Here is a 26,358-nt window from a genome sequence, read left to right as displayed (position 1 = left end):
AAGCACTTTACAAAATGAGGTCAGTATGATTATCCCTATTTTACAGATGGGGAAACTGAGGCATAGAGCAGTGAAGTGAATTAAACAAGGACACCCAGCAGGCCAGTGGCAGATTCTGGAATAGAACACAAGTCTCCCAAGTCTCAGTTCAGTGTTCTATCCAGTAGGTCACATTGCCTGCCCTATTGTGTAGGTGCCATCTTATTTCCATTTCCATGCTCTTCTTTCCAATGAAGTGCTCTGAGGACCACCAATAGTCCACTGATTCATTTGGGAACTGCTGGTGCATATTTTACCCCACTTTCACAAAGAAGACAATTTAAGAAGTCATTCAATTTTCCACAAGATAATCATTGTTTTCAAATAACAAAAACTGTACATTACTTATTTTTCAATACACACCAGTCTCAAAGGTAAGGATCATTTCCTTACTAGAATTTAACTGTGAAATGCACTTGAAAATGATAAACTATAAATGTGATTTAAAGAAATTAAGTTCACTAGCTGTGACAACCATCTTTTTTTTTTAAATAAAATAAAATAAAATAAAATAAAAAAGAGTCTTTTGCAACACTAGCAATAGGAAGAATTGCTTCTTACCTTCCCAATTTATAGGTTAAGCCTAATGGGTACTCTGATTCTATAGAGGAGTTCTTAGAGCCTGATCCAAAGGCCACTGATTTCAGTGTAAATACTCCCCTTGACTTCAGTGAACTTTAAATCAGGCTCTTAGAGAACAATTATTTCTCATTAACACAATTATTATAGATAGATCTTAGACATGGAAGAAGAAAATTTAGTGGAAAAGCAGCATTGTAATACTTTACAGAGATAATTGGTATGAAAGGTACATCTCTGTTTTGGCTGTAAAAGTGAAAGCCTAAGTTGTGAATAATTCCCTGAATGTTATTTTAAAAATCTTTACATACCTTCGCTATCCTGTCTGCTGTTTCTTTACAGAACTGAGTTGGGTTATCAAAATGTTGGATTAGATGAGGCAGTAAGCATAAGATGTTAAGAGGAAATCCTGCAGACAAACAAATGGTGCTGAGTTATGTGAGCACACAACAAAATTTTAGTATTTTAAAAACAAGATCTCTGTAACCAAAACTGCTTTATTATTTAAGATGGAAGTAGAATGATCACCTAATCAGTTAAACAAAATTACTAAGTAACTCAGTGCTCTTATTCAGCAAGCTCCTGTGAGAATATGCAAAAGTTTAGAATAGCACTAAACCAAGGCCACTATGACTAAATCTTTTTAGAAGGAAAAAACTGTTTTCTTTCTTACTTTGGAAACAAATTTACTATAATGTAATATACAATTCCAATCTTCCAGCGGGTATACTTTGCACCGGATCTCTAGACAAATGATCCTAATCTACATTGTACCTAGCAGAACAATGCTGGGGACCACAGGATTTACTTTTGCTCTTCACTGGCAATGTATATCACTATTGATTTTAATGCCAAAGATTAATTTATTTTTCAGTTAACCTACTACCAAATTCAATATTGTTACATACAACTTCATTAAAGATACCTGCTAATTGGGAGGGATCAACCAATATATGTTTGGAGACCATGATGAGTTTACTGAGGAGGTGAACTGTCATTTCCTGTGTAGACACTGAGGTAAAGCCCTTAAGGAAGAGCTGCTGAAGGCCTGGAAAGTTATTCCATTTCAGTTTACTCTGCACCTTTTCTATCTTCTCCCGACTCTCTGATTTATCAAGAGGCAAGTGAATAAGCAGTTTGTTGAGGAGCCTGAGAGCCAGGAGGTATTCATATTCATAATCCGATTCTAGCAAGGATGCTGCAATCCAAAATATGGTGGCCATCAGATTGATAGGATCAGTAGTGGGCTGCACATCATGCATTCCTCCCTCTCTCAGAGAGGAGAGGCTTCTAGTCCTTGCTAAGCTTCCACCATGGTTTATTCTTCCATCCATTATATCCAGTGTGTTGCTCCGTCGACGGTCACCTCTCCGGTCACCAATTAAACTCAGTCTCAAAGAGTTACTCCTTGCATTGCTGTAATATCCCAAACAATTGCCACTACTAATAGGACTTGTGCTTAGATTTATCTGTCCAGTGCTTTTTCTGTTAGCTGCGTACTTGTTTCCCATTACAGGATCATGGTATGAGGTTCTACAATAAAAGTAATGAAATATATTATTGCATGCAAAATGTCAGACCTTCAATAATGTACATCCTAAAAAATAAGGGCTCCAAAAATCAATCCTCCAGCACATGCAGAGTATATTTTACTATCAGTAAGTAGGTCTCAAGAAACACTTATGTCACAATGAAGTCCTCTGAGAGAGACTGCCTTGTTACTTTAACACTATAGCTAGGAAAAAAATGTTTTCCAGACATAAGAAATTACCAAGGTAAGAGAGCCAACAAGGGACCTAGTACAATTAGACATACTGGTTAAGAACTTGAAAAATGTGGTCTAAGAATGAAGATTTGGAATTCCCATATATTTTCTTACAGATGAGGAAAGAGAGGGAATTAAGAAATGAGGTTATTTACATGTCCTTATATTTCTCTTAAGGTAGCATCCTAGACAGATCCATACTTTCAATGCCTTTCACACTGAGACTCAAGAGCACTTACTAAAGATATCAAAATTTTCTGGAACCCATGTTATGTGGATATACAGTATAAATGCCACATTGTAATCAATAACCTTTGAACTAAGCTTAAATCTATACAGAGAAACCCCAATAACCTATTTCATCTTTTGAGTAGTAGAGGGGCATGAGAGTGTGGATTATTTCTTCAGTTTATAAAACGCACCTTTCAACACCAGTGGGCACATATATTAGATCCTAGAATACATCTCATTACTAAAAACACCTCCCTTATACCACCCCAGAAATTCAACCCCTTGTAATACAGGCCTTAAATCCAAAGCCCAAGTGAAAAGACATGGGTAGCAAATTCCCCGAAGTTCAATAAACTTTTGAGCTCCGCCAGACCAGTGGGGAAAGCAAATTCCGGTCGGGACCCTCCACTGACAATGCCTTACCATCAGCTCCTAAAGTCTGGGACTTAGGGCCTGAACCTGTAAAGTACTCAATACCCTCAACTCCCATTATGGTCAGTGTTCAATGGTGAGAAATATTGTAGCTGATTTCAAATGCCAGGATTAAACACAAAGAGAGGCAGTTTCTAAGGTATCCAAGACCCCAACTACATAGGGCTAACTCTTTGCATTGTACTCAGAAACCAAACGGACATTAACATTGGCTACTGATCATACTTCATGCATGAAGTGTCTCAAAGTATATGAGTAGCTTCATTCTGCACTAGATGAAGTTTCCAAGTTCTATTCAAGTGCACACATTTCAGTAATCCAATCTTGATGTGAAAAAAAGCATGAATAGCTGGCAAGAGCCTTATGGGAAAGGAACATTTGTAGCACAATATATAATTATGCTTAGCCAGGCTCATTTTCTTTTTAATACAGCAAGTCCCTAGGGGCAAAGGGAACCATAATATTTACAATGTAATTTTTCAAGTCTGCTCTCAGACACAAGATGAGAATTTTTTGAAAGTTTGATAACAATCCATTGTACCAGTTTTGACATAGAATGGGGAAGAAAAATTACAGACCTTTATTTACACTTAAAAAAAAAAACGCAACGAATTTGGAATGCTGAGTAGGCAGCTCTAAATGTGGTCTAGTATCTGCTGTAGTTGAAGAAATTTGGTTTACAAATTATTGTAATCCTAATTAATATAAATAATACCTACCATGATATAGCAATTTTCATCCAGAGATCTTGTAGCACTTAAAAAATATTAGTATCATTACCTACATTTTACACATGGGGAAACTGAGGCATGGAGTGCTTATGTGACAACCACAGTCAGATAGGTTCTGATCCTAAAAGGTGGTGAGTGCCCTCATTTCCACTAAAGTTAATCAGAACTGAACTCAATGGTTCATAGAATTGAGGTCCAATAGTTCAGCAGCATGGATGTGAACAGAACCCAGATCTAACAAATTTGATTTACAAATTCTCCCCTTCTTAATTGAGAAAAATTCACTGATTTAGAAGTGCCTAATTTGCTCTACCACCTAGCAATAGAAAAAGTAAGGAGTAACTGAGGTCAGTTTCAGGAAATTTGACTAAGAGCCCAAAGTGATGAACATTTGAAAACAGCATGCTGTCCTTGTATTAAGTTTAAAATAAAATGATGGCAGAAACATTTTGATTATATGAGTAATAAACAACTAATAGTTCCCATGAATACTGTAGTTTGACTAGTATAAGTACTTACTGAGAAAGTGCAGATATAAGATCATAATGCTTCATGGTTTCAGCCAATGTATCAATGGCGGATTCCAGAGTCAGAAGTAGCTCTATGACAAAACCCTGAAAAAGAACCAAGGTTATTATATGTTATAGTATGTACAACAGTGCAGATCATGATATACAAATAGAACAAACAATGTTAGGGACTGATTCATAACTTTCTGATCTAATTACACCATGGCCCTAATGATGCATAACGCAAATTAATAGTGCAAATTCAATGTAAAACAAACAACACTATACAATTTAATTTTAAACTAATTAATGACACAATCATGAATTTATGTGTGTTATATTCTCTGGTCCAATACCTCTCACAAGATAACTATCAAGTTCCATTATTCCCCTGGGTGTGTTTATACTTTATGACTCAGTTCCTCTTTTTGTGGTTTGCAAGGAGTGATATTGGATAAACTGTAAAGATACAATATGTTGCCGATAAATCTAAATATCAGAACACACTAAAATAGTTGTTTTTTCTTTAATATTATATTGTTTTATTTAAAATACTTGAGGCATATTTTGAATTATAAAAAGTATGGGTGCTGCCAGGAAGCAGATTACTTCACCTGAGACATCTAGTTCAGACTGCAGAGTCTCTGAAAGTAAATGTTTGGAGGCTACTGGGTTGCCTTTGAAAACAAAGTGCTCAGCATAACCATGAATTATTTTGGTTCTGTTGTTCAGAAGTGAAAATTCAAAGTGTTACAGAAGTTAAATCAGATATCAGTCACATCACTTTTAATACTCCTTTCTTCTTCATTTAAGGAGAAAATGCAGCTGAGCCCATCATAGTGCTTTTATCTTTTATTATGGTATTAAAAATACAATTCAAATGTTGTTTAATAAAATGGGAAAATTATAAGTCAGATGGCTGCACGGGAGAGAAAATAAGAAAATATGCAAATACCTGTGCTTCTTCTCCTGCATCTCCTACAGTTTCCACAAGCCTGGAGAGAATGTCAGAAAGCGTGGATGCAGAAAGAGGCTGCTTCAGAGCCCTGAAAATCTGAAACGATCTCCCAGCATAGTGTCGAGAGGAGCAAGAAAGTGCAGTTTGCAAAGCAACTTCACTAAGATGATGCTCCAACTGAAATCCTGCTATGAAAGCAAATGTATGTCCAAATAACACAGCAGATTTAAAAAAAGAAAAGAAAAGAAAGTTGTAATTATTACATACATTACCAGTGTTATTGCACACTTTTTTTTCTACTGACAAGATTATTATAGTCAACTCTGTGTTGGCTTTTAAGCTAGTTTTATCGACTACTACTTCTCCTCACCCCTTTTGCTAAATTGGAATCCCTCACAAAGATCCATCCAATCACATAAGCAGCTTTCCCATAAACTTAAACAGAAGTATTAAATATTAAATTAGACAGACGGAAAGAAAGATACAAACTTTAAACAATAAATAACCGCAGTAAGCTTGTAATATATATTTTCTCTCTCTCCAAGTGCACGTTATGTTGACATATCCAAGTCTGAACATAGTTATGAACTGTGTCACATAAAAGTGCAACATCTATTGGCTGAAAGCAGAAGCCTGGAAAGCTATGCATATTTTCTGAAAGAGAAGTTCTTATTTATTTCACAAAGATTTTTATTTTATTGAAATTCTACAAGGTATTAATTCTTTTCTAACATACCTGAACTTGACTGCTTAAACACAGACACCACATGTTTTAGAAACACAGTTAACTGCTCAGCACTCTTTATACTAGAGTTCTTGGCTGAAACATCTTCATGATTCCAAAGTGGCCCTCTTTTCCTAGAAATATAAAACCCAACATATAATGTAGCATAGCATAAAAGTATAAAACATAACCTCTATTATCATTATCCATTTATGCAGTACTTTTCACCTAGAAGAATTCCAGAAGACTTTATCAACTATATACAGTATACTGACACACAGATTTCTCCGGAGTGAAATATGGCAGCTGTTTAAAAATGTGCCGCAATACTATATAACAATTAAGACAAAAAACAAAGCAACATATTCAATCCAATTGAAACTGTAGGAGGAATTTAGGGAAGGGGGATATGTAGTTACCCTAATGGCAAGTAATTCCAACTGACGCTACATATCTGCAAAAATACCACAATCCATCACCACATTACTGTAAAGTTCTAGGGCCGTGTAAAAACTCTCTTTTTTGGTTTGCACAGTTTCTACAAACCAAAATCAAGTTTTTGACCACTAAGATCTACTTAGAGTTTCAGGTTTATATGTTCAGCCCTGCAAATCTGTGGATATCCACTTTATATTCAAAGATCATGGATCATTTTTAAGATTGCGGATCGGATGCAGATCAAATTTTGTATCCTCTCGGCTCTATTTATATGATTCTGAAAGCACTAAGCAAATTATCATATGAAAATAGGAACCCTTTGAAAGTTGCCAGTTTTATAACTAAACTTTGCCACCAATTCCTACTTCCCCAGTTAACATACGAGCCCTCTCTATCTCCAGGTCACCTTGAAGATCCATACAAACCCAGGTCCCCACAACAGCCTTCAAGACGCTCTCTGAACAGACCTTTAAGTATCTTCTGTAGGGAAGGATATGGGGCTCTATTAAGCATGTAGCATATTCTGCAGCCCACCAGATCCCAGAATGTGGTTCAATTGTCTTTAAAGGAAGCAGTTGTGGGACTCGAGTTGCTGAAGAGAGGAAAGGGGTTGAAACCCTGAAAAGCTTTCCATGGGGAAGGGGATCCCCCAATCAGTGGGGAGTACACCAATCAATGGCCTTTTCAAGTCTCAGGAGGAAAGATGGCCAATCAACTGCCCTTAGGATGTAGAGAAAGTAGAATGGTTTGAAAGCTATTATATATACACATAACATGCACACAACAAGAGAGTATTTAAGATCAGATTCAAGATCTTATTGATGATAAACAGAAGAGAAAAATAGTCAACTTCATGCCAAATAATATGCTATTTTGCAATATTTCCATACACCATACATCTCGACCATGGTTGATCTTGAAGTGTTACCTTGAGGTAATAAATTCCATGAGTGTTTTCACTTTTTCATCCTGCTCTACTGAAATGTCAACTTCATTGAGGATTGTGGTGTGCAGATGAGAAATGGCAGCGTTGGTATTTCCTAAACTGATGCTAGAAGAGGTAGAACTTGAACTAAGCCCTGAGTCTGTCATTGGGGAGGGCTGGTAATCAGGTATAAAATCATTAACACCTGCTGAAAGAAAAACAACTACAATTATATTATAGGTTGGCATTTTCACATTAGACTTCAAAAAAAATTATTAGTATAATGCACTGGTTCTCACAAGATGCACTTTGAATAGAATAATTAAAATATTTTCAAACTGAATATACAGGATGCTCCTTTTCACCTTCTAGGCCATCAACATAGCATCTGTTTGCAATGCCAACACTGAAAATATAAAATTTAAAACAATGTCATATGAATTACCCATTTTATGAGACAGGTTTCAAAAGAGAATTATGAAAGAGTTTACGGTATTTTACCAGTAAAGCCCTGATCTTGCAAACACATATATGTTAACTTTATGCATGCAAGGAGACTCAATGAAGTCAACAGGAATACTCATACTTAAGGTTAAGCGCATGTATAAATCCTTGCATAATTGGGGCCTAAATAAATAATAAGGAATAACCCGTCCATAACTACAATCATAGTAATGACTGCTGGATTCATTTTTATATTAGTATTCTGGTGAAGTGACAACCCATCAGTCCCGGCACTTGAAGGCATCATATCTTTAACAAGTTGATTCAGTAGTTGAACTTGAAAGCATTACAACACACACATGCTTGTAGAGTAGAAGTCAAGAATACAAGCTGCTTCCTGATAATGCAGATTGGCTTTTTGATTGAAATGTAATTTGATCACAACTGAATTTAATTATTAAACTCTAATACGTAAGGCTGATTCACCAATAAGGTAGAGCTGTTGTGTGCCACTCTAGATGTATAAAGCAGCTCTAAAAATCAGCCTAATCTGGCTACTGGCACATTCTCTCTTCACATGGGAACCATCTGCAAAATACAATCTGCATAGCTTCTATACCACCATTCTCCCACGTACTGTAAGGTAATGGAGCCAAGGAAAATGAAGGCACACCCAGGGTTTGTCTGTGTCTGGCTAGCTGAGGTCAGCAGTTGCAGTGCTGAGGGCCACTAGCACCTGATGTACACCATTAGCCTTCGCTGTGTTCTGGACTGATGCATGCACAGCTGCAGGATTGGATTGTGGGGGACAAAAGTGGCTTAAAGAAAACTTTGCAGCCAACCCCCACCATCAGTCCCCCAGCTTATGCTGAGCACTCTTCAGATGGAAGGAGAATTGGGTCATAAATGGATAGTATTTCTCCAGTCACTGTTACTTTTAGTGTCTGTGTCCCTTAACTACATATTTAGGATCTGACCCCGCAAGTTTCTCTGCGTGGATAGCCCCTATATTCACATGAAGCCCTATTTAGGCCAACAGGGCTCCACAGAGGGGTCTATCCGCACTTAGTATCTTGTCAGATGTGGGCCTTGGTCTCGTCAAAAAGATGCAATTTATTAAAATTGTATAACTTGCCATTTAAATCAATTATTTAACCATAATTTACTAGACCTGCTTGCAGGATTTAGTCTTAATATAATTTTTAAATTATAAAATGTTCTACTGCAAAATTCAAAAAGTATCAGTGATTCATGAAATAATGCTTATATAGGATGTTTTATTAAATTAATCAGCTAATTTTAAATTAAAAACATCACTATTATAATATTTTGCTTATTCCCCATGAGGGGATAATCTCCCGAATGACACTGTTTCAATCCTCAATGTGGACAGAACTAAACAAAAGTTTGCTGGCCTTCTCATCCTGATCTCTAGTGAACGTTTTTTCATACTACAAACTCAACTTACATAGAGCGTCTCTGGCCATCTCTACTCAAGAGCCCAAGGACTGGAACAAGAGTGGTTTTGTAAATCAGAACTGAGTTGCATTTGGTAAAGTTCTATGGGTAAGTTTATACAAAATATGCCTGCAATATGCCTGGCTCTACCCAGTGATTTTAGTGTCTCATATTCTTGACCACCAAATTTACACAAGAATTTACAAAATATTTTTTCTTCAAGTAACACAAAAAAACTTCCCAGATACAACAAAATTGAAATAATATATTGCATGACAGGTGCTGCCATCTGCTGAAGATAATATGAAATATCATGAGTCAACAAAATTAATTCTTGTTCACATTTTCCCCAAATCTATGATACAATCAAAAGTGAAGCTCTCATAAAAAATGTTTCCAGTGAAATATACTGATTTCTCATACTATATGATAATTTCAGATATTTTATGTTTTCTCATATTCTTTGTACAACATTAAAAGCAAAGGTCATACTAAAATTTTGTAATATTTTTGTGGTATTCTATTAAATCATACAATGTCAAAAGGCTTATGTCCAAAATTGAAAGTTGCAATAACATATAGAGGAAATATCTCCCTATTTCTCCTTTAAAATCACAAAAAAGTAGTTGCTATTTTATATGACCAACTAACAGTTTCCTCTGCAGTTTCCACAGCAGCAGCAAACCAGCAATTAACATTCAACTGTGCTACTCCTGCTGATGATGACTGTGCACAAAATGTTAACATATATATTAATTTTAGGTTAATGAAAAATCCAAGGAAGAAAGAAATTTTATCCAACTGGACAAAACTGGAAGTGAAATAAATTACAAACAATGGAGATTTTAATATTTAAATCCAATCAAAAAGTGACCTTCTCTGTTGTTTTAATTAATGAAACATTAACAACGTAGCTGTGGTTACCTGTGAAAGTATAATCTAAATGTGCAGTTTGCTTGACAGTAAGCACCCTGGGTTCATTAAACTCCCTGTTCCTGAGAAGGACAGAAGCAACAGACTGGACACTACTGTTGGAGCCCATCGCTATCAACAGGTGCAAAAGCAGGCGTTTACAATGCTCATACACTTCAGGGTGGTAGTGGTCAAACCCTAAAATTAAAGAGGAAAATAGAAAGGTTAATCAATTAAATATGCAACTAACTAAAATAAGCAACAGTTCTAGTACTATCTAAAAATCGGCAACAGTCCTAGTGGTCTATATCAATCTCTACAAATGATATCTATTTTTGGTAAAGAAAGCTTCACCGCCAACAACTGAAAATGAGTTAGATTTTGGCTATTTGGAGAAACAGAGGATATGCTCCTTCCATCTCCTCTTCTATTTTTTCTATAATAACTTCAATATATTAAAACTCTCTGGCTTTACTATTTTGAAAAACAAACACCCTCTTGCTCAGTGTGGTAATGTATTATGTTTATTTCATACAATAAACCAACTAGGCCATACTGTGGATGATTCCTGCCATTACACAGGTACTAAAAAAAAACCCATTTTAATTCAAACAAATTGAAAGACTCACCATACTGAAAAATATGGAGCCGAAAACACAGGGGAGAACAAGAGAAGCACTGAGGACACTAAGTGTACTCCAAGCTCATTGCACCTTCTATGCAAGGGGAGAAGGACAAATGGCCTCAATGGACAATGCTTTGTAAAGGAGTCCAAACTTTCATGCCCACTTGTATTTCCTACCTACAAGTTTGTCTCAAGAAATAAGCAACATTAGGAACATGAAAAGGCTCGCTAGTCCAGCACACTTGTCTGATTAACTGTATATGCTCAGAAGAGAAAAAGGCCAAATCAAGTGGGGATATAAGTTCAGGGCAGATGTATGCTGCCCAAGAGAGGCAGGGGGTGAAGGGCAGCAATGGACTACAATAAGGTGGAAATATGGCCAAAAGAGTACAAGAGGATGAAGAAAAGAGATGCACTAGTTTATTACCTATCACACAATAGACCAAATTTAGCTCTGGTGCAAATATGTGTAACTTCACTGAAGTAAATGCAGTTACACTTGCTTACATCATGGCTGCATTTAGCCCCAAACGTTCTGCTTACAGGCATTTAGTAAGTTTTAGCTTTTATATGTTATCCACAGTGTTAATTTTAAAGACGACACTTATTAATATTGTATTTATATAAACCAAAATGACTGGAATTTTTTTTTTAAAAAGTGGATTTTTTTTTCAACTTGAAAAAGTGTTCTTCCTTTATGTTATTGGAAGTCAGTTTTTAAAGTCAGATTGTCACAACAACATAGAAGACGAAAATATTTCATACACCAGAAACCCTTTCTGTACTTTCTGCTAAGATTTTATTGATAAATAAATAATAAGAAATATTAATCTCATTCAGCCTTGGAAAAAAAAGTAGTTATGTCAAAAGGCTGTTGTCATCATTTTCAATTACTATAATCTTCAAAACCAAGATTACAAATTGCTGTTTTCCTCAATTTAAATAAAACCCCTGATATTTCAGTACGAGTTTTGTTACCTATAAAAATTGCATGAAGTAAAAGATGGAGGTAGCCTCCCCATTCCACCTTCACACTGTGGTCGATTATCAAGTCAGTCAAAAGGATCACTGCTATGTTACACCTAAAGACAAAGAAAAAAATTGATAAGAGATCAGAATACAATTGTAGTTTACATTTTGAAGATTTGTAGGAGTTTTAAAGATACTCTTAACTAATATCCCCTTTTAAGGCTACAAAAGTCTTAAAGACAAGAAAGAAAAAAACAAAGTCACAAGAAGCTACACAGCCGATGTGAAAAGCTTTAGCCCTCCAAATCAAAAGGTAGCTAAGACATCGTAACTTCTTGAATTGTAAGCAACCCAGGAAATGTAATGGATAAGGAAAGGCTATTCTTACTTTACACAGCACATGCATGAAGACATAGTTTGATGTAAACTAATATGAACTGAATTGCTGTCACTTTCATGTAATGTTAGTATTTACCTGTGAAGAGACATGCCTGGAGATGAAGTTTCAGGTAAATAATCCACCAGTGGTGACCAACAACCCCCAGTAGGTGGAAAAGGTAGAGGCTCTCCTTGATTATGCTCCATCACTTTCAGTCGCCAGTTAGAATACAGTGGCATTGAATCACCTATCAAAATACATTTATTTTTACTTTTCTTTTTGATTTGTAAATCCAAGCAAAATGTACAATTTACTAATGGTAATCTTCCACCTAATATTCTACATAGTAATAATTTTAAAAATGCCCCAGGATTTGAAGCTATAGATCCTGGGAAACAGAAGTGTCCAGACGAGAAAAGCCATTCAGACAAAAGTTAAAATAAAGAATGGTTTCTTACCCTACAGTAATTGTGGGTCTTCAAAATGAAGTTGTCAATGTGGATCCCACTGTAAGCAGACAAGTGCTGCATGTACGCAAGATTGGAATCTTTTGAATAACCGTGTCTGTCAGGGCCACGTACACTCCCTGTGTCTCCTTATGCTCCCATTCAAACCCATAAAAGGCAGAACAACTCTAACCCCCTCTTAGTTCCCTTGCAAATCAAAGTCCAGGGAAGCATAGGACTTCATAAATGGGGATGGAGGGTGGTTATGGGATCCATACTAACAACACCTCAAAGAACCACAGTTATTGTAGGTAACTCTTCTTTCTTCGAGTATTTGTCAGTGTGGATTTCATTGTAGGTGACTAGCAACAGCACCCCTTCTGGACACTTGATTAGTAGTATCAGCTGCATCAGTCCAACAGGTTTGTAGAATTGCTCTCCCAAACATGGCACTTGCTCTAGAAGCTCAGTACAATGCATAGTGCTTGACAAAAATCAGTGGGTTACTCCATGTTGCTGCCTTGCAGATCTCTGAAACTGGCACATTTCAGAGGGTATTGCTTGAGCTCTGGTGGGATGAGTCTTGGCATTTGGTGGGAGAGATACATCAGCTAACTGAAAAGACAGTGTTATCTGTCACACAAAGAGTTATGTTATCCACCTTAGATATTCTTTGTATTGAGATGGCCTGTCCTTTGGAATGGCCAGTTATAGCCAGAAATAAACAGAAAGACAGTTTGGTTCTGTCAATGTAGTAAAAAAAGGCTCTGGAAATGCCCAGTGTGTGCTGCTTCTTCTCTCCCAATGAAGAGGATTTTTTACTGCAAAGAAGAGAGGAATGTTAAATGATTAATTCAGATAGAATTTGAGACCACCTTAGGAATTAATTTAGGGTGAGGTTTCAGGATCACATTAACCCTATGAAATACGATGTAGGGAGGGGATCAGCCACAAGCATTTGGAGTTTGCTCACTCTTCTGACTAAAAAGTGATTGCAACTAGGGAGACTGTCTTCAGAGCCAGATGAAGTAAGGAGCATTCTGAAAGGGGCTTGAAGGGGGCTCCATGAGTCTCAAGAAGATGACATTGAGGTGCCAGGCAGAAGCAAGTTCCCTGACCAGTATAATGTAGGTAACAGACCCTTCAAGAACTCTGATACCATTGGGTGAGAGAAGACCAAGCATGACTATCCATGGATGGCAATCTGAAACTGCTGCAACTTGGACCTTAGTGGTGCTAAACAAAAGCTGTTTCAGATGCAGGAAGTAGTTGGGAACCTTTGGTACCAAAGCCTGTATACGGTCCAGGCCATGTGGGGTCACCCCTATTGAGAACCTCTTCCATTTTGATGAAAAAGTCCTTCTGGTAGATATCTTCCTGTTCTGTATCAGGATGTCTTGGACTTGTCTAAAGCAATCCCTGTCCATGGTACTTAATCAGACAACATCCTGTTTGTCATCCAGGTGGGTCTGGATGGAGTATCTTCCCACAGTGCTGTAAAAACAGGTCCAGGCAGTCTGGGAGTTGAACTGGTGGTTGAATGAACATCTGTAGCAGGTCTGTCAACCAAAATTGCACTGGCCAGTACAGACCTATGAGAACAATCATGGCTGTCCCTTTTGAATTTTGGAAATCACCATGAGGACCAAGAGAATGGATGGAACAGCACAGAAGAGGCCTAGATGCCACTGCAGAAGGAAAACATCAGGCAACAGCCCCAGGCTCATATCCTCTCTGCAACAAAAAATCTGGCACTCGGTGTTGTCTTTGGTGGCAAACAGGTCTATTACAGGAACCTCCCAATTAGTTCTATGATAGATCTCTGTAGTGATCACTTGTGAGTGGTAACATATCTGCTCAGGGGGGTTACAAGGTTGTTGCTGACTCTTGGGAGCTGAAGAGCCATCAGGGTTAACTTGCATCTGTGGCACCATGTCCAGAGCTTGTGCCTCCTTGCTTCTTTATGTGGTGCATTGCTGACATGATGTTCATCAAGACCTGCATTGTGGAATTGTGAAGAACAGGAAGTAAGGACTGGCAGGCTAGCCTCGTGGCTCTGAGCTCCATGACACTGATGTGGAGCTCCATGTCTTCCGAGGACCCTATTCCTTGCATTTGTAGATGGTCCAAATGGATCTCCGAGGTACCTGTGATTAAAGTCATTGTCGGGGAGGGGGCAGAGAACAGTACTTAGCCACGCATATTCTCAGTTTCCTTCCACCATTTCAGATCTGTGAGGTCTGAGTAGAACCATGACCTTCTTGCTCATTTGGTGTTTCACTGGGAAACAGACCAACCTGAACCAGAGTTTGAGTGGTCACAGGTGAAGTCTGGCAAGCAGCATCATGTACATTCTTTCTGTGTTGGGAATCTGGCTGACAGTCCCAGGAGTTGGACAATGTCTTCTGCACCTCTGCTGGGGCTGGTACTTGTATGTTTCCTATAAGGAGCCAGTGTGTAAATTCCCAAGGACCATACGGTGGCTCAAGTCCTTGAGAGAATGGAATGCTTTGTCTGTACTCTGGCTGAAGTTCTGTAGTTAGTTCTGTAGCTGAAGTGGTAAAGGTCTATGCTGCAGTGTTGGAGGTTTAGGGTTCAAACCCTGTTGATGATGCATAATTGGGGAGGACTGTTAGTTGTACATAATAGAAGGAGGGGGGAGGGACAGCTCAGTGGTTTGAGCATTGGCCTGCTAAACCCAGGTTTGTGAGTTCAATCCTTGAGGGGGCCATTTAGGGATCTAGGGCACACAAAAAAACCTGTCAGGGACAGTACTTGGTCATGCTAGTGAAGGCAGGGGACTGGACTCAATGACCTTTCAAGGTACCTTCCAGTTCTATGAGATAGGTATATCTTCATATTTTTTTTTAATAAGAGCTCCATTGCCTCAAAAGGTAGGTCCTCTATAATGTCCTCTTGGTATGCCAGACATCTAGAACCATAAAATCTGCCTCATTCTGATAACTATGGCCATCAACCTTGTGGCTGTATCAGATGCATCTGTGGCCAACCTGACCTTTCTCTTGACCCTCTGATTGTTTCTTTCAACTCATCCCTGTACTCCTGCAGGATTTTAGCTAGGAAAGGAGTGACCACCTCCCACGTGAGAAAATTGTACTTGGCAAAGAGAACATGGTAATTTGAAGGGTCTCTGGGTAGCCAGGACTGTGAATCACTTTGTTACCTCCTGCCTCTACTGAGAGGAAGATTGACTTTAGCTTAACTGGGTGCCAGCTTCTTGACACCACCAGCCTATTAGCCACCCAAACAATCTCCTCTGGGATATGCAAGCCCTTACTTTACCTTGCAGGTTAAGAATAGGTGCACCCCAGTCACGAAGCCCCTTTGAAGCTTTCCCCCGAAGTGTCCAGCCCCTTATCTGAATGCTCACAGTAATACCAGGTCTGCAGTCCCCAAGGGAACAATGTACACACCAGCTTGAATGATTCAACTCAGAATCAGCTGCTTGTATAATACCTCAGTACTGAGATATATTTATAGTGAAAACAAAAAGATTAGTGTCAAAGGTTCAAGATTCAAGAGATAGTAAGAAAGAATAATATGTAACCCTTTTTGGTTTCTATTTAAAAAAAATCAATTTCTAGAGACTTAACAGGCCAACTTCCATCCTAAAGTGTATCTCACCCCAAATGTCCTTGGCAGCGTTTCAACCAAGCCTGCTTGAGATCCTGTTTCATGAATGTAATTGCACTGCCCAATTACTTTGTAGGTAGAGGATTAATGGGTGTTTTCCTTTCCTTGCCTTCTGATTAAATTCCCCAAAGTTCACTGTCTGTACCGCAGAGTTAGGATAACACTCCTTCCCCCTATAACTTATTCTCTGGTGAGCTGCTTCCCTTTTGATTTCACACCCCACTGTTGACTTCAAATAGGGCTTCCACTGGGTTGGCTTATATGCTTAATTTACATGTGGACCAAGAGACGGGTGAATAAACATCTTTTGTCAGGCAGAAACCGGTTTGTCAACTCTGCCTTGATACAGACTTTAGGAACATATTTTTAGTATACATGCATAACTCTTTATTCAATACCTGTACATACATTTTACAATATTAATGACCAGCGATATCTTGGCTTTCATATAAGATCTCACTCAATATTCTTTGGTGAACCAGAATGTATATATTAGTATCAGGACATTCTTGTAACCTCCTTAGCAGTTGGCATTGAGGGGTTCTTAGGTCACAAGTAGTTGGCCACCTGAAGTTCCATTGAGGTTGATGAATATGACTTGCATCCAGAAAGGTCCAACTTTTTTGAATCTTTGTTCTTAAGTGCACCTTTTGTGGACTTCGATTTTTCCTGAGCTGCTGAACAACCAGGGACCCTGGGTTTGGATGGGTGTAGAAGCATTCAAAGCCTTTTGGGAGGCACCTGATATCTTTTCTCCACTCATTTATAAATTGGAAGAAGAGTTATTGGGGCTTCTCGCTATCCTTTGGTGGGTTCCAGGATCCTCTCAATGGGGAGGGAAATTCTGGCTGGTGTTGTGGCACTCAAATATCAAAAAGAGTTAATGAGCCTTCTCTGGTATAAATGTAGTATCAGCATCTGTGGATTCCACAATATGAGACCAGAGGTCCTGAAAAGTTTTGAAGTTATCAATTGCCAGTGCGGCAGCTGATGTCACTACTTCATCTGTTGATGAGGATGACTCTTTTGGTGGAGATGGAGGTTGCTGTAGTCCCACTGCCTTTTCTTGCTCCTAGCTGATCACGTTCAGTTCAAGTGTAGACAGCCTGGCTAATGATGCCACCAGGGCATGGGATCTCTTCCTTTTTCTGGAAGCATGAGAGGGGGATCTGCTTCTGGACATGTGAGATGACAGTCCCCTATAAGGCCAATTCAACTAAGGTGGTGTGCCATATGGGTATTGGCTTGGTTGGGGCCGGCCCAGTGCCACTCACATTCCCCATCTGGGATGGAGGGCTGAATAAGGGCTCCCTAATAATTTTCTTGGGGTCAATTTTTAAAGGTAGAGGAGAGGGATCTTTGTTTGATGCTGGAGAGAAAAGTACACTGGTGACAGTGAGGAGGAGTATATCTCCCTCTTCAAATGGTGGTGCTGTAGGGTGATATGGTTCCAGGGCCAATTCCAGTAGACACAGGAAAAATGTCTCCAGAAATGATACAGATTCCTCCCAGATGTATTTTGGATTCTTGCTAGACTCCATTGTGGATACCCCCAGGAAGTCAGCACCAAGGTTAGCAGTGGGTCTCATTCTCTGTGCCATTCTTGGTCTGATTGAGGACTTGGAGGAGTTCTTTGAGAAGTGTTGTTTCGTTACATCCTTCTAGGACTTCCCTTCATGTTTGGAGCTATATTTGGGCTCTGTCCAGCTCAATGATTGAGCATCACTTCTATGTGTGGACACAGATGCTGATGCTGGGGCAGCTGAAGCAAATGCCAGGGCCATCGGTACTGAGTTGGTCTGATCTGAGGTTTATGGTGCTAAGGACTTGCCAATGATGAAGCAGTTGTCACTGAAGTCAGTGGTGCTGGCTCTGCCAATGCTCTCTTCACCTTCTTTCCACTGCCTGATCTGCAGGTATGATGTGTGCTCAAGGGAGTGCTGGCTGATGCTGGCTTTCCAGCCTTGCTCTGCTAGCGACTGTCACCTTTGGGTATGAACAGACCTGCAGGCACTTCTCTAGCAGATATGCCTCAAGCCAAGAGTTCCGGGATTATTTGCAGGTCCTGAAGGAAAAGAACTTGAACACAGAGCACCTATCCAGGGTGTAGCTCTCCCCTGGGTAAAAGAAACATCACCTGTGTCCATCCTAGATAGGGATCAGTGTGTCACAGGATGGGCAGGGTACGAACCCTGAAGGTTTAGTTTGCCAAAAGTACAGCACTTCACCCCACTGTACAGAGGAAACACAGGCAGTTTCTTCTTCCCCCCCCCTTCTTCTTTTCTCTTTTGAATGTCCAATTCAATGGGAAGGTGAAGATGAAGCTTTCTTTTTAACATTTTAAAGTATCTAAGAAAAATAGTGGTTGGATGTTCGCTAGGTTTTGTCTTGCTGGCTCAAGCGTAAGAAGGAACTAAAGAAGGGTCATGGCTGCTCTGGATGCATGCATGGCCCCTACAGACACTGCTATTTAAAAGAATCTGATCTTGCATGCACGAGCTGCATGCATATTTATAGTGGGATCCACTTTGACACATACTTGAAGAACAGTAACTTAGATTCTGTCTCTGGGAGACCTGAAAGCTGGAAGGAATATGACAGTGGTGAAGATAGCATAGCATTGAATCACACTAAAATAACTGTCCTGATATTAAGGCTGATAAAAGCAGGAAAAAATCATGTCCATTAGTGAAGCCTGAGGACTTGGGTTTGATGGAACTCTGTATCTTAACTGTAGGTGAGGTGGAGGTAGCTCGATCATTTCCGCTACTACAACAGTCCATTAGCTATAAATGGCAGATCCAGCCTTCTAAGCACCCTGTACTAAGCCAATGAATACACACGTTTTGCTGTTCTGCTAGCCATTTTCCTACCACTCCACGAACAAGATGCAAATGCTCTCTTCTCTTCCATGGCAGGCAGAGCAGTGTGGTTCTGCATGTTCTCTGTGTCCCTGCCCACACGTTTGCAGTGGGAACCTGCCATTTCTATGGTATTTGGGAACTTGTGCACCTGTGGTGAGGTATGCTGAATTTCCCCCTTGCTTCCAAGAGTCTCAGTTGTTTTTGCAACTGATGCAGTGAATGTAGGCAGGTTACTTTTTAGTTAAAAAAAGAAAAGAAAAAGTGAAAATAAGGTATGGCAATGAGCAAAGCACTCCTGAAATTTTACCTTTAAAATACTGGTTTTTCTTCATTGCTTTCAACTTCTAATTCACATTCCATCAACATAATAATAACTGCACATTAAATATCCCTTGGTTTACTATTCTGTGACAGGTTCTCTGTCACGCCCCTCCTCCAGAGCCCGCTGGCTGTCCCAATAAAGCAGAGAGACTTCCAGTTATGCAGCACCCATGACTTTATTTACACACACATAGTTCTCCCACCACCAGTGTTGAGCTATATACAAGGCTTACAGGGTTAGTTCCCTCTTTTCCTGCAGTCAGCCCACAGCTAGGAGCCTGACCTTTCCCTGGCTGGGCTTTTCTTCTGGCTCCCAGCCCTTATAACTGCTGGCTTGTCAGGCCCGCCGGTGGAGCCAATCCCCAGGCATCAGGTCTGTTTCACCAGCCCCAATCTATTTCTCTTGATTGGAGCTGGCTGAGCAGGGGTAATTAGGTGCTTTTGCACCAGCACCCTGCTACACATTCATAATGAGCTATGTAGTTTAAAAGTGGTATAGCCACAGATGAAATCAAAATGAAACCCACGAACATTAAAATGCTGCTCCATCATTTGCACACAGTACCAAGAAGCATCTGTTTTTGGTAGATGATCAATTTGAATTTAGGATCTGGGAGATAAATGACGAAGTAGATGAACATTATGATTTGCAAGGATAGGCAGGGTACAGAGAAGTCACAAAATAGCCAGGGTTGGCATTTGCAGGGAGGATGAGGAAAGGGGGTTATTGTTGAAGGAGGATGGGAGATTGTGGGTTAAAGTATACCTTGCCTGGGCAGGGACTTCAGACAAAAATTAAAGAATCTAATAAAATGATGCATAAACTTTAAATCAATAGGCAAATAAGTAAGGATTGAAGATGCCATAGGTCCAGTAATCAAACAGAAAATTATCCCACAGAAAGGTTCAGTAATGCTGGTGAACAGAAAGAAACACTTTTTAATACAGGTAGGAACCAAAGATATTACACGCCCCCCCCCCCCCCCAAAAAAAGGATGCAGTACCCCTAAAATAGCTTAGGATTTTGAATTTGTGACCTTTGTTCACATCGTACCCATCTCCTGCTTCTGTTTGGTCTTCCGTAATGTTGTCATAATTATTTAAATTAGTAAGCACTTCAGGGCAGAAACCATTACTTTTGGGGGGATATAAAATCAGTCACAGATGGTGTGCCCACACTCCATAGCAAGCATGCAAAGGGGCTGGGTTTGGAGAAGGGATTTTCATCCCTTTCCTGCTTTTTAAACAGGAAAGAGCCAACCTATCATAAATCTAAATCAATGATTAAAACAACCTTTTAAAACAAATACATACATATATAGATAAATGAACAATACTAGGTCCCTAATGTTTTTTCCTTCTATCATTCCTTCGCTTTTATGTTCACATTTTTTCATGCCTTTGTTTTTCCTCAGTCTAAATTTTCTACAATTTTCAATTAATGTTTCCATCTACTTTTCTCTGAAACCCTCTCTCTGTATTCAATTCACATTTTTCCCTTTCCTTTTTATTTTCAGTTTTTTTTACTTCTATTCATCCTCTTTCCCCCCCCCCAACTCATCCCATGTTCCTTCTTTTTTTCTCTCCAATAGCAATCTGCCCCAGATTTTTTCACTGCTCCCCAGTGTGGCTTCTCACCTCTATTAAGTCCCTTCTGTTGTATTTGGGAATGGCTGTTTATGAGGTGTGGCTCCTTTAAGGAATCAGGAAGTGGAGCCAAGAGTAGGAACAGGAGGGACACCAAGTGGAGGTTAAGAGGAAGTGAACCTAGAAGGGGTGCCAGCAAGACCACTGGAATAAAGTTTGTTCTTGTTTGTATTTAAACCTGAGTGGTCTTCCAAGTTACTGGGGACCACAGTGGCAATGGGGATGTTGGACCAACTGTGCTCCCAGCTACCATACAATCCCCAGCCTCTGTGACCATACCTGCCCAAATTCTGATGCTACCAGGGGACCCACCCTTCCTATGGACCAGATGGATCGCAGCATTCAAAGTGTACTTGATGGTGGTTGGTCTGGAAGCAGCACCTGAAACTTGCATTTCTACTCCATGCACTAGGTACCAAGGCTTTCTGATCTTCACTCTGGAGACATACACATCGTATCAGAAGGCAGTAATGGCATTAGCAGCACACCTTCACTCCACACCCTATGCTATGCTCAATCGTATTAAATTTCTGTGGCCAGTCAAACTCTTCACAGAATCAGTCTGCTATGTTTGTAGCTAGCTTCCAGGAAGTGGCAGTTAACATGCAAATTTGCAGCCCTAACTGATGAGATAATTCGGGATTGGTTTATGGAGCGGATTTCATACCTACACTTATGGGAGCACCTCCTTATGGAAACAGATTCCCTGACACTTCACGGAGCAGTAGAGACTGGCTATCAATTTGAACTTGCAATTCAAGAAGCTCATTCCCTTTCCCAGACCCACACTCCTCTAGGTTCTTCTTCTTTGGGGGCATCCACCACTGTAGTCATCCTAGTACAGCATACTGACAAGGGTTCAAGTAACCGTGTAACTGGGAGTGTCCAGCTCAGGGACAAATGGATCGACAATGTGGAAAACTTAACCTTTTTGCCAGATGGTGTTGTACTACCCCAGCCGTCACTTATCTGGATGACTGGGGAGGAAGGAAGATTGCATCCCTTAGGGGATCATGGAACCGGGACAGTTTTAAAAGCTGCCTCTGCCATTTAGTGGATGTGGAGATACTGCTGAGCATGAGCATTGGAGTATGAGTTTCACTCAAACTACACCATATATCATAGATATTTTGCCTATTTCACTTTGCAGCCAGTACAGTCCTCACTATTTGGATATGGCAATGTGAAAATCACTTTGCTGAGGATGGTGGTTCTCCCCATGATATATTGTCAATAAGAAGTGGGAGCATTTCCATTTTAAAGCCAACCTTCTTGGGCTGGATCTGTTCTGGGCACTGGGCTTTAAAGTATTAGACTCAAAAAACACAGAAATCCGCCTTGTGGAGGATGACTGGAGAGATGTACTCCCCAAGGTTTCTTCTGGACACGGATGTTGCCATAGCTATGAGCATCGTCCATGGATACGGATGTTGCCAGTGGAGCATCGTCCACTGGCCTCCCCAATTATACAGCCATTCTGCAGACCTCCCTGGGTGTTAAAGGATGTCGTAGCCACAGAGATTTCTCACTTGCTCAAGGCCATTATAGAAGTGACCAACTTCGCTTTGGATGTTAAACCTTTTTGTTGCAAAAAAGAAAGAAGGAAGACTACTTATGATCACCTGTCAAATCCATAGAAAGTGAAATTATGAGCCAGGAAGGGCATAACAATGCCTTGACTGATCTCTCTCTTGCCACTCCCAAATCATTGTTAGAGACACTGCCCCAGGATGTACTGTTACAAGCAGGGCTGTCCCTAGGGTGGTGCGGGGCCCGGGACATAGGTGCTGAGTTTCTAATCTGCTGGGGGGTGCTCCCCCTGGTTCTGCCCAAGTCCCGCCCCCACTCCACCACTTCCCCCAACCGCCAACCCTGCCCTGCTTCTTCCCACCCCCACTCTGCCCCCGCCCCGCCTCTTCCCACACAGTTCCGCCCCATCCCCTGAGCACGCTGTGCCCTTGCTCCTCTCCCCTCCCCCCCAGTGCCTCCTGACACCGCAAAACATTTGATCTGCTGTAGTTGGTAGGTGTTGAGAGGGAGGGAGAGGCGCTGATCAGTGGAGCCCTCTGGCAGTCAAGAAACACTGGGGAGAGGGGAGGTTCTAGCAGGGGGGCTCCTCCTCGCCCACCTACCCGCCTGCCACTCGCCTCCCTGTTCACTTCCTCACCCCGCTTGCCTGTCCGCCTCCCGCCTCACCTCCCCGCCCGCCTCCTCACGATTTTATCTAACAGCAGGGCCCCCCAAAGCGTGGGTCCGGGGAGGTCACCCCGATTCACCATCCCAAGGGACAGCTCTAGTTACAAGAAAGTTCTCAAATGTGTTTTTCAGGATTGGCCAAAAACTATTTCAGATTATCAGGGGGTTATTTTCATGTGAGATTTGAATTGTCATCATGGGGTGATCAAGGTCTACTTTGGGACTCATAGGTGGAATTTCCAGAGGCCATGTGGACAGAAATGCTGGCCATTGCCCACAAAAGGCACCTTGGGATGGTACATATGAGGCAGAGGTGTTGCACAGCGGTATAGTGATCAGGAATTGATAGTCACATTGAAGAGTTGTTCAGAAATTGTGAACCACATTTACTTAGTGGTAAATCCTATAAGCAAGCCAGCGTACCACTGATTCCTACCCTGCTGCCACCTGGGCTGTGACAGTCCACAGCTAGCCTTATGTGGAGAAATAATTCCCACCCCACAGTATCAGTGGTTTCTATTAGTAGCTTAGAATATTTTTCCAAATGGTCAGAGGTAGCAGCTAGCAGCCTAGTACCATCACAAGTAGTCTGTGATCAGCTGGAGGAGTGGTTCTTTAGGTGGGATTATCCCTGAACGATAATTACTGATAACAGACTGCAGTTTGTTTCTGCTTGTTTCACTCAATTCCTAGCAGATAGAGATCTGGTGTGTCTGTAGTCCCAGGTACCATCCTCAGGCTAATGGGGGTATAGAGAGATTTAATCTCACGTTGAAGAATGAATTTTGGGCTCATCTGACCCACGGTTTTCCCTTTCTGCAAGCTCTCCACCCAGTATTACAGCATTACTGGACTGTTTCCCAGAGATCAATAAGTCAGTCCCCACCTTTCCTGATGCTGGGGTGAGAGCTGTACTTATCACTATTTATTAAGCCCCATTTTAAAAATCCACAGGAGGTTCACAACCACATACAGAAGCAGCAGGCATGCTACAAAGGTTACACAGATGACACACAGAGGGCTAGGGTGAAGACCCTGGTGGTGGGGCAATGGGTATGTGTACACAGACTATGCAGGGGGTCCAAGTTTGGATCACAGCTTTCAATTCTGTTGCAGGCTATGCAGTGTCTAGGAGTGGTAACACACGAATTGCATGATGGGTCCCACTGGTATATCAGTAATTTAGTGCATGTACAGGAGCCCATCACAGGGTAGGGGGTGTGGAAATCCCCACTGCACCATCTGCAGCTGAAGGGGTACTGCCTGCCCCAACACAGGCTAGGTCTACACTAGATTTATATCAGTATAACTGTGTAACGCAATCCACACCCCTGAGCAATGTAGTTATACTGAACTAACTCCCAGAGTAGACAGCACTATGTCAACAGGAGAGCTTCTCCCTTCAACATAGCTACCTCCTCTCAGGGAGGTGAATTAACTATACCAACAGGAGAAGCTCTCCCATCACTGTAGTAGCATCTTCACTATAACGCTACAGTGAGGCAGCTGCACTGGTGTAGCTATGCTACTGCAATGCTGTATGTGAAGACAAACCCAGAGGCTCCAATTTCACTTCCAACCCTGCATCTGCCAGCTGTTGGTGTCCCAAGGGTGATGCATAGACCTTTACTTACGCTCCTGTGGGCCCCCATGTTGGCTGAACGTCTTTGTGGTGTAACATCCAAATGAATTACTGGCATTTTGAAGGTTTAAACTGTATAATTTGTTACTGTATGGTTGTACAAAAAAAACCTGTTTGGAGGTGGAAAATGTGGTATTTGGGAATGGCTGTTTATTGGGCATGGCTCCTTTAAGATACCAGGAAGCAGAGCCAGGAAAAGGAACAGGAAAGGCTCCAGGGAGCATCACGAGGAAGAGAAACCTTGAGGGGGTGCCAGGAGGAGCCCTGGAATAAAGTTTGTTCTTGTTTGCATTTAAACCTGAGTGGCCTTCAAGTTACTGGGATACCACACCTTCCTTTGCTGATTGGTGGCTATTTGAGAAGGAGGTGGAGAGGAATTGGGAAGAGGACACACCAAAAACTGCTGATCACAGCCCACTTTGGAGAGTAAGAGGAGAAGAAAGCACTACAATGTCTGGTTCCCCATCCTGTCCTGCATCCTGCTGTGGAAAGTGAGTGTCTATTAGTTGCAACTTCAGCAGCAAATTTAGGACTGGGAGATTAGGGCTAAAGGATGGGCGAAAGCCTTTTTGGGCTGGATGCATGAGAAAGCAGCCTGCCTCATCTCTTGTTCCCTAGAGTCCCTGGTCACGCTCTCTGAATGTATGTGAATTTGTCCTATAATCTTTACCCAACAATTTTTAATATTTGTGAAAATTCTAGGCTATATTCACTCAAATATTTTAAAAAATATATTACTTTTTTCCTCTTCGTATGATCCTCCAGAGCTGCTGCTGTAGCGAGATTCTAGCCTGTGGTGTTGGCGGTTCAAATTACTATTCAACCCACTGTAGATATCTAGATGCACATAGCTGAACAAATAAATACATGAGTGTTAGTAACAGGCGTGTTTTGTGGTAAAATGATATAGCAATTCAGTGCTTTACACGAGGGTTTCTTTTCAATGTAACTATGTATTATGCAAAATAACTTATATTACAAAGACAATTATAAAGTTTTGTGATATGGTATCTAAATTAACCAATCACCCTCTATTAAATCAGTCAGGAGCACTTTCCAATGTATCACTTCCACTTCAGGTATCTCAATGAGACAATCTGTTGCAATAGTATATTTCTTTAAAACACCTGCATTAATATCTAGCTGAATACAATGTTTATGTACATATTATATAACACATTCACAGTACATAATATTTTGTAGTAAAACATGATAGAGAGGTAAATATTCACTGAAACTGAGGTTAATAGTTATCTCAAAAGGAAACAGAATAATTATTAAGAGCTTGTGTGTTAGGCATTTTACAAACATAAGAGTGATTCTTACCCCAAAGGAGCTTACACTCAAGTTGGTCTTATCATTCACCAAAACATAAAGTCAATATATGAATTGACACAGATATTCACAGGATGAGATCCTCAACCCCCACTCTGGCCCCTTTTTGCTGTAGAAAATGGTCAGAGCAGCATA

At 40.5% G+C, this 26,358-nt stretch overlaps 1 protein-coding gene across 25 annotated transcripts in view; it reads right to left on the bottom strand.

Moving 5' to 3' along the window:
- FRYL (FRY like transcription coactivator) overlaps nucleotides 1-26,358 on the bottom strand; it is a 411,199-nt gene that overhangs the window by 87,491 nt on the left and 297,350 nt on the right. For 18 of the 25 annotated variants that reach the window (XR_010601883.1, XM_065598069.1, XM_065598065.1 and 15 more), the window contains 10 exons: nucleotides 25,627-25,739; nucleotides 12,215-12,365; nucleotides 11,749-11,852; nucleotides 10,158-10,343; nucleotides 7,335-7,539; nucleotides 5,981-6,102; nucleotides 5,242-5,432; nucleotides 4,297-4,391; nucleotides 1,544-2,151; nucleotides 930-1,027 (listed from right to left, as the gene is read on the bottom strand). Coding sequence is in view for 24 of the 25 variants with exons in the window: in XM_065598069.1 (XP_065454141.1) it covers nucleotides 930-1,027; nucleotides 1,544-2,151; nucleotides 4,297-4,391; nucleotides 5,242-5,432; nucleotides 5,981-6,102; nucleotides 7,335-7,539; nucleotides 10,158-10,343; nucleotides 11,749-11,852; nucleotides 12,215-12,365; nucleotides 25,627-25,739 (1,873 nt within the window). In the remaining variant the exon portion in view is untranslated. The remainder of the gene's footprint in view (nucleotides 1-929; nucleotides 1,028-1,543; nucleotides 2,152-4,296; nucleotides 4,392-5,241; nucleotides 5,433-5,980; nucleotides 6,103-7,334; nucleotides 7,540-10,157; nucleotides 10,344-11,748; nucleotides 11,853-12,214; nucleotides 12,366-25,626; nucleotides 25,740-26,358) is intronic. The other 7 variants (XM_008163544.4, XM_065598063.1, XM_065598076.1 and 4 more) reach the window with 3 other exon arrangements.

Source organism: Chrysemys picta, chromosome 5, assembly GCF_011386835.1.
Source record: "Chrysemys picta bellii isolate R12L10 chromosome 5, ASM1138683v2, whole genome shotgun sequence".
In the NCBI taxonomy this organism is placed as follows: Eukaryota; Metazoa; Chordata; order Testudines; family Emydidae; genus Chrysemys; species Chrysemys picta.
Note: the sequence above shows the minus strand (reverse complement) of the source record. Positions and strands in the feature narration are given on the sequence as shown.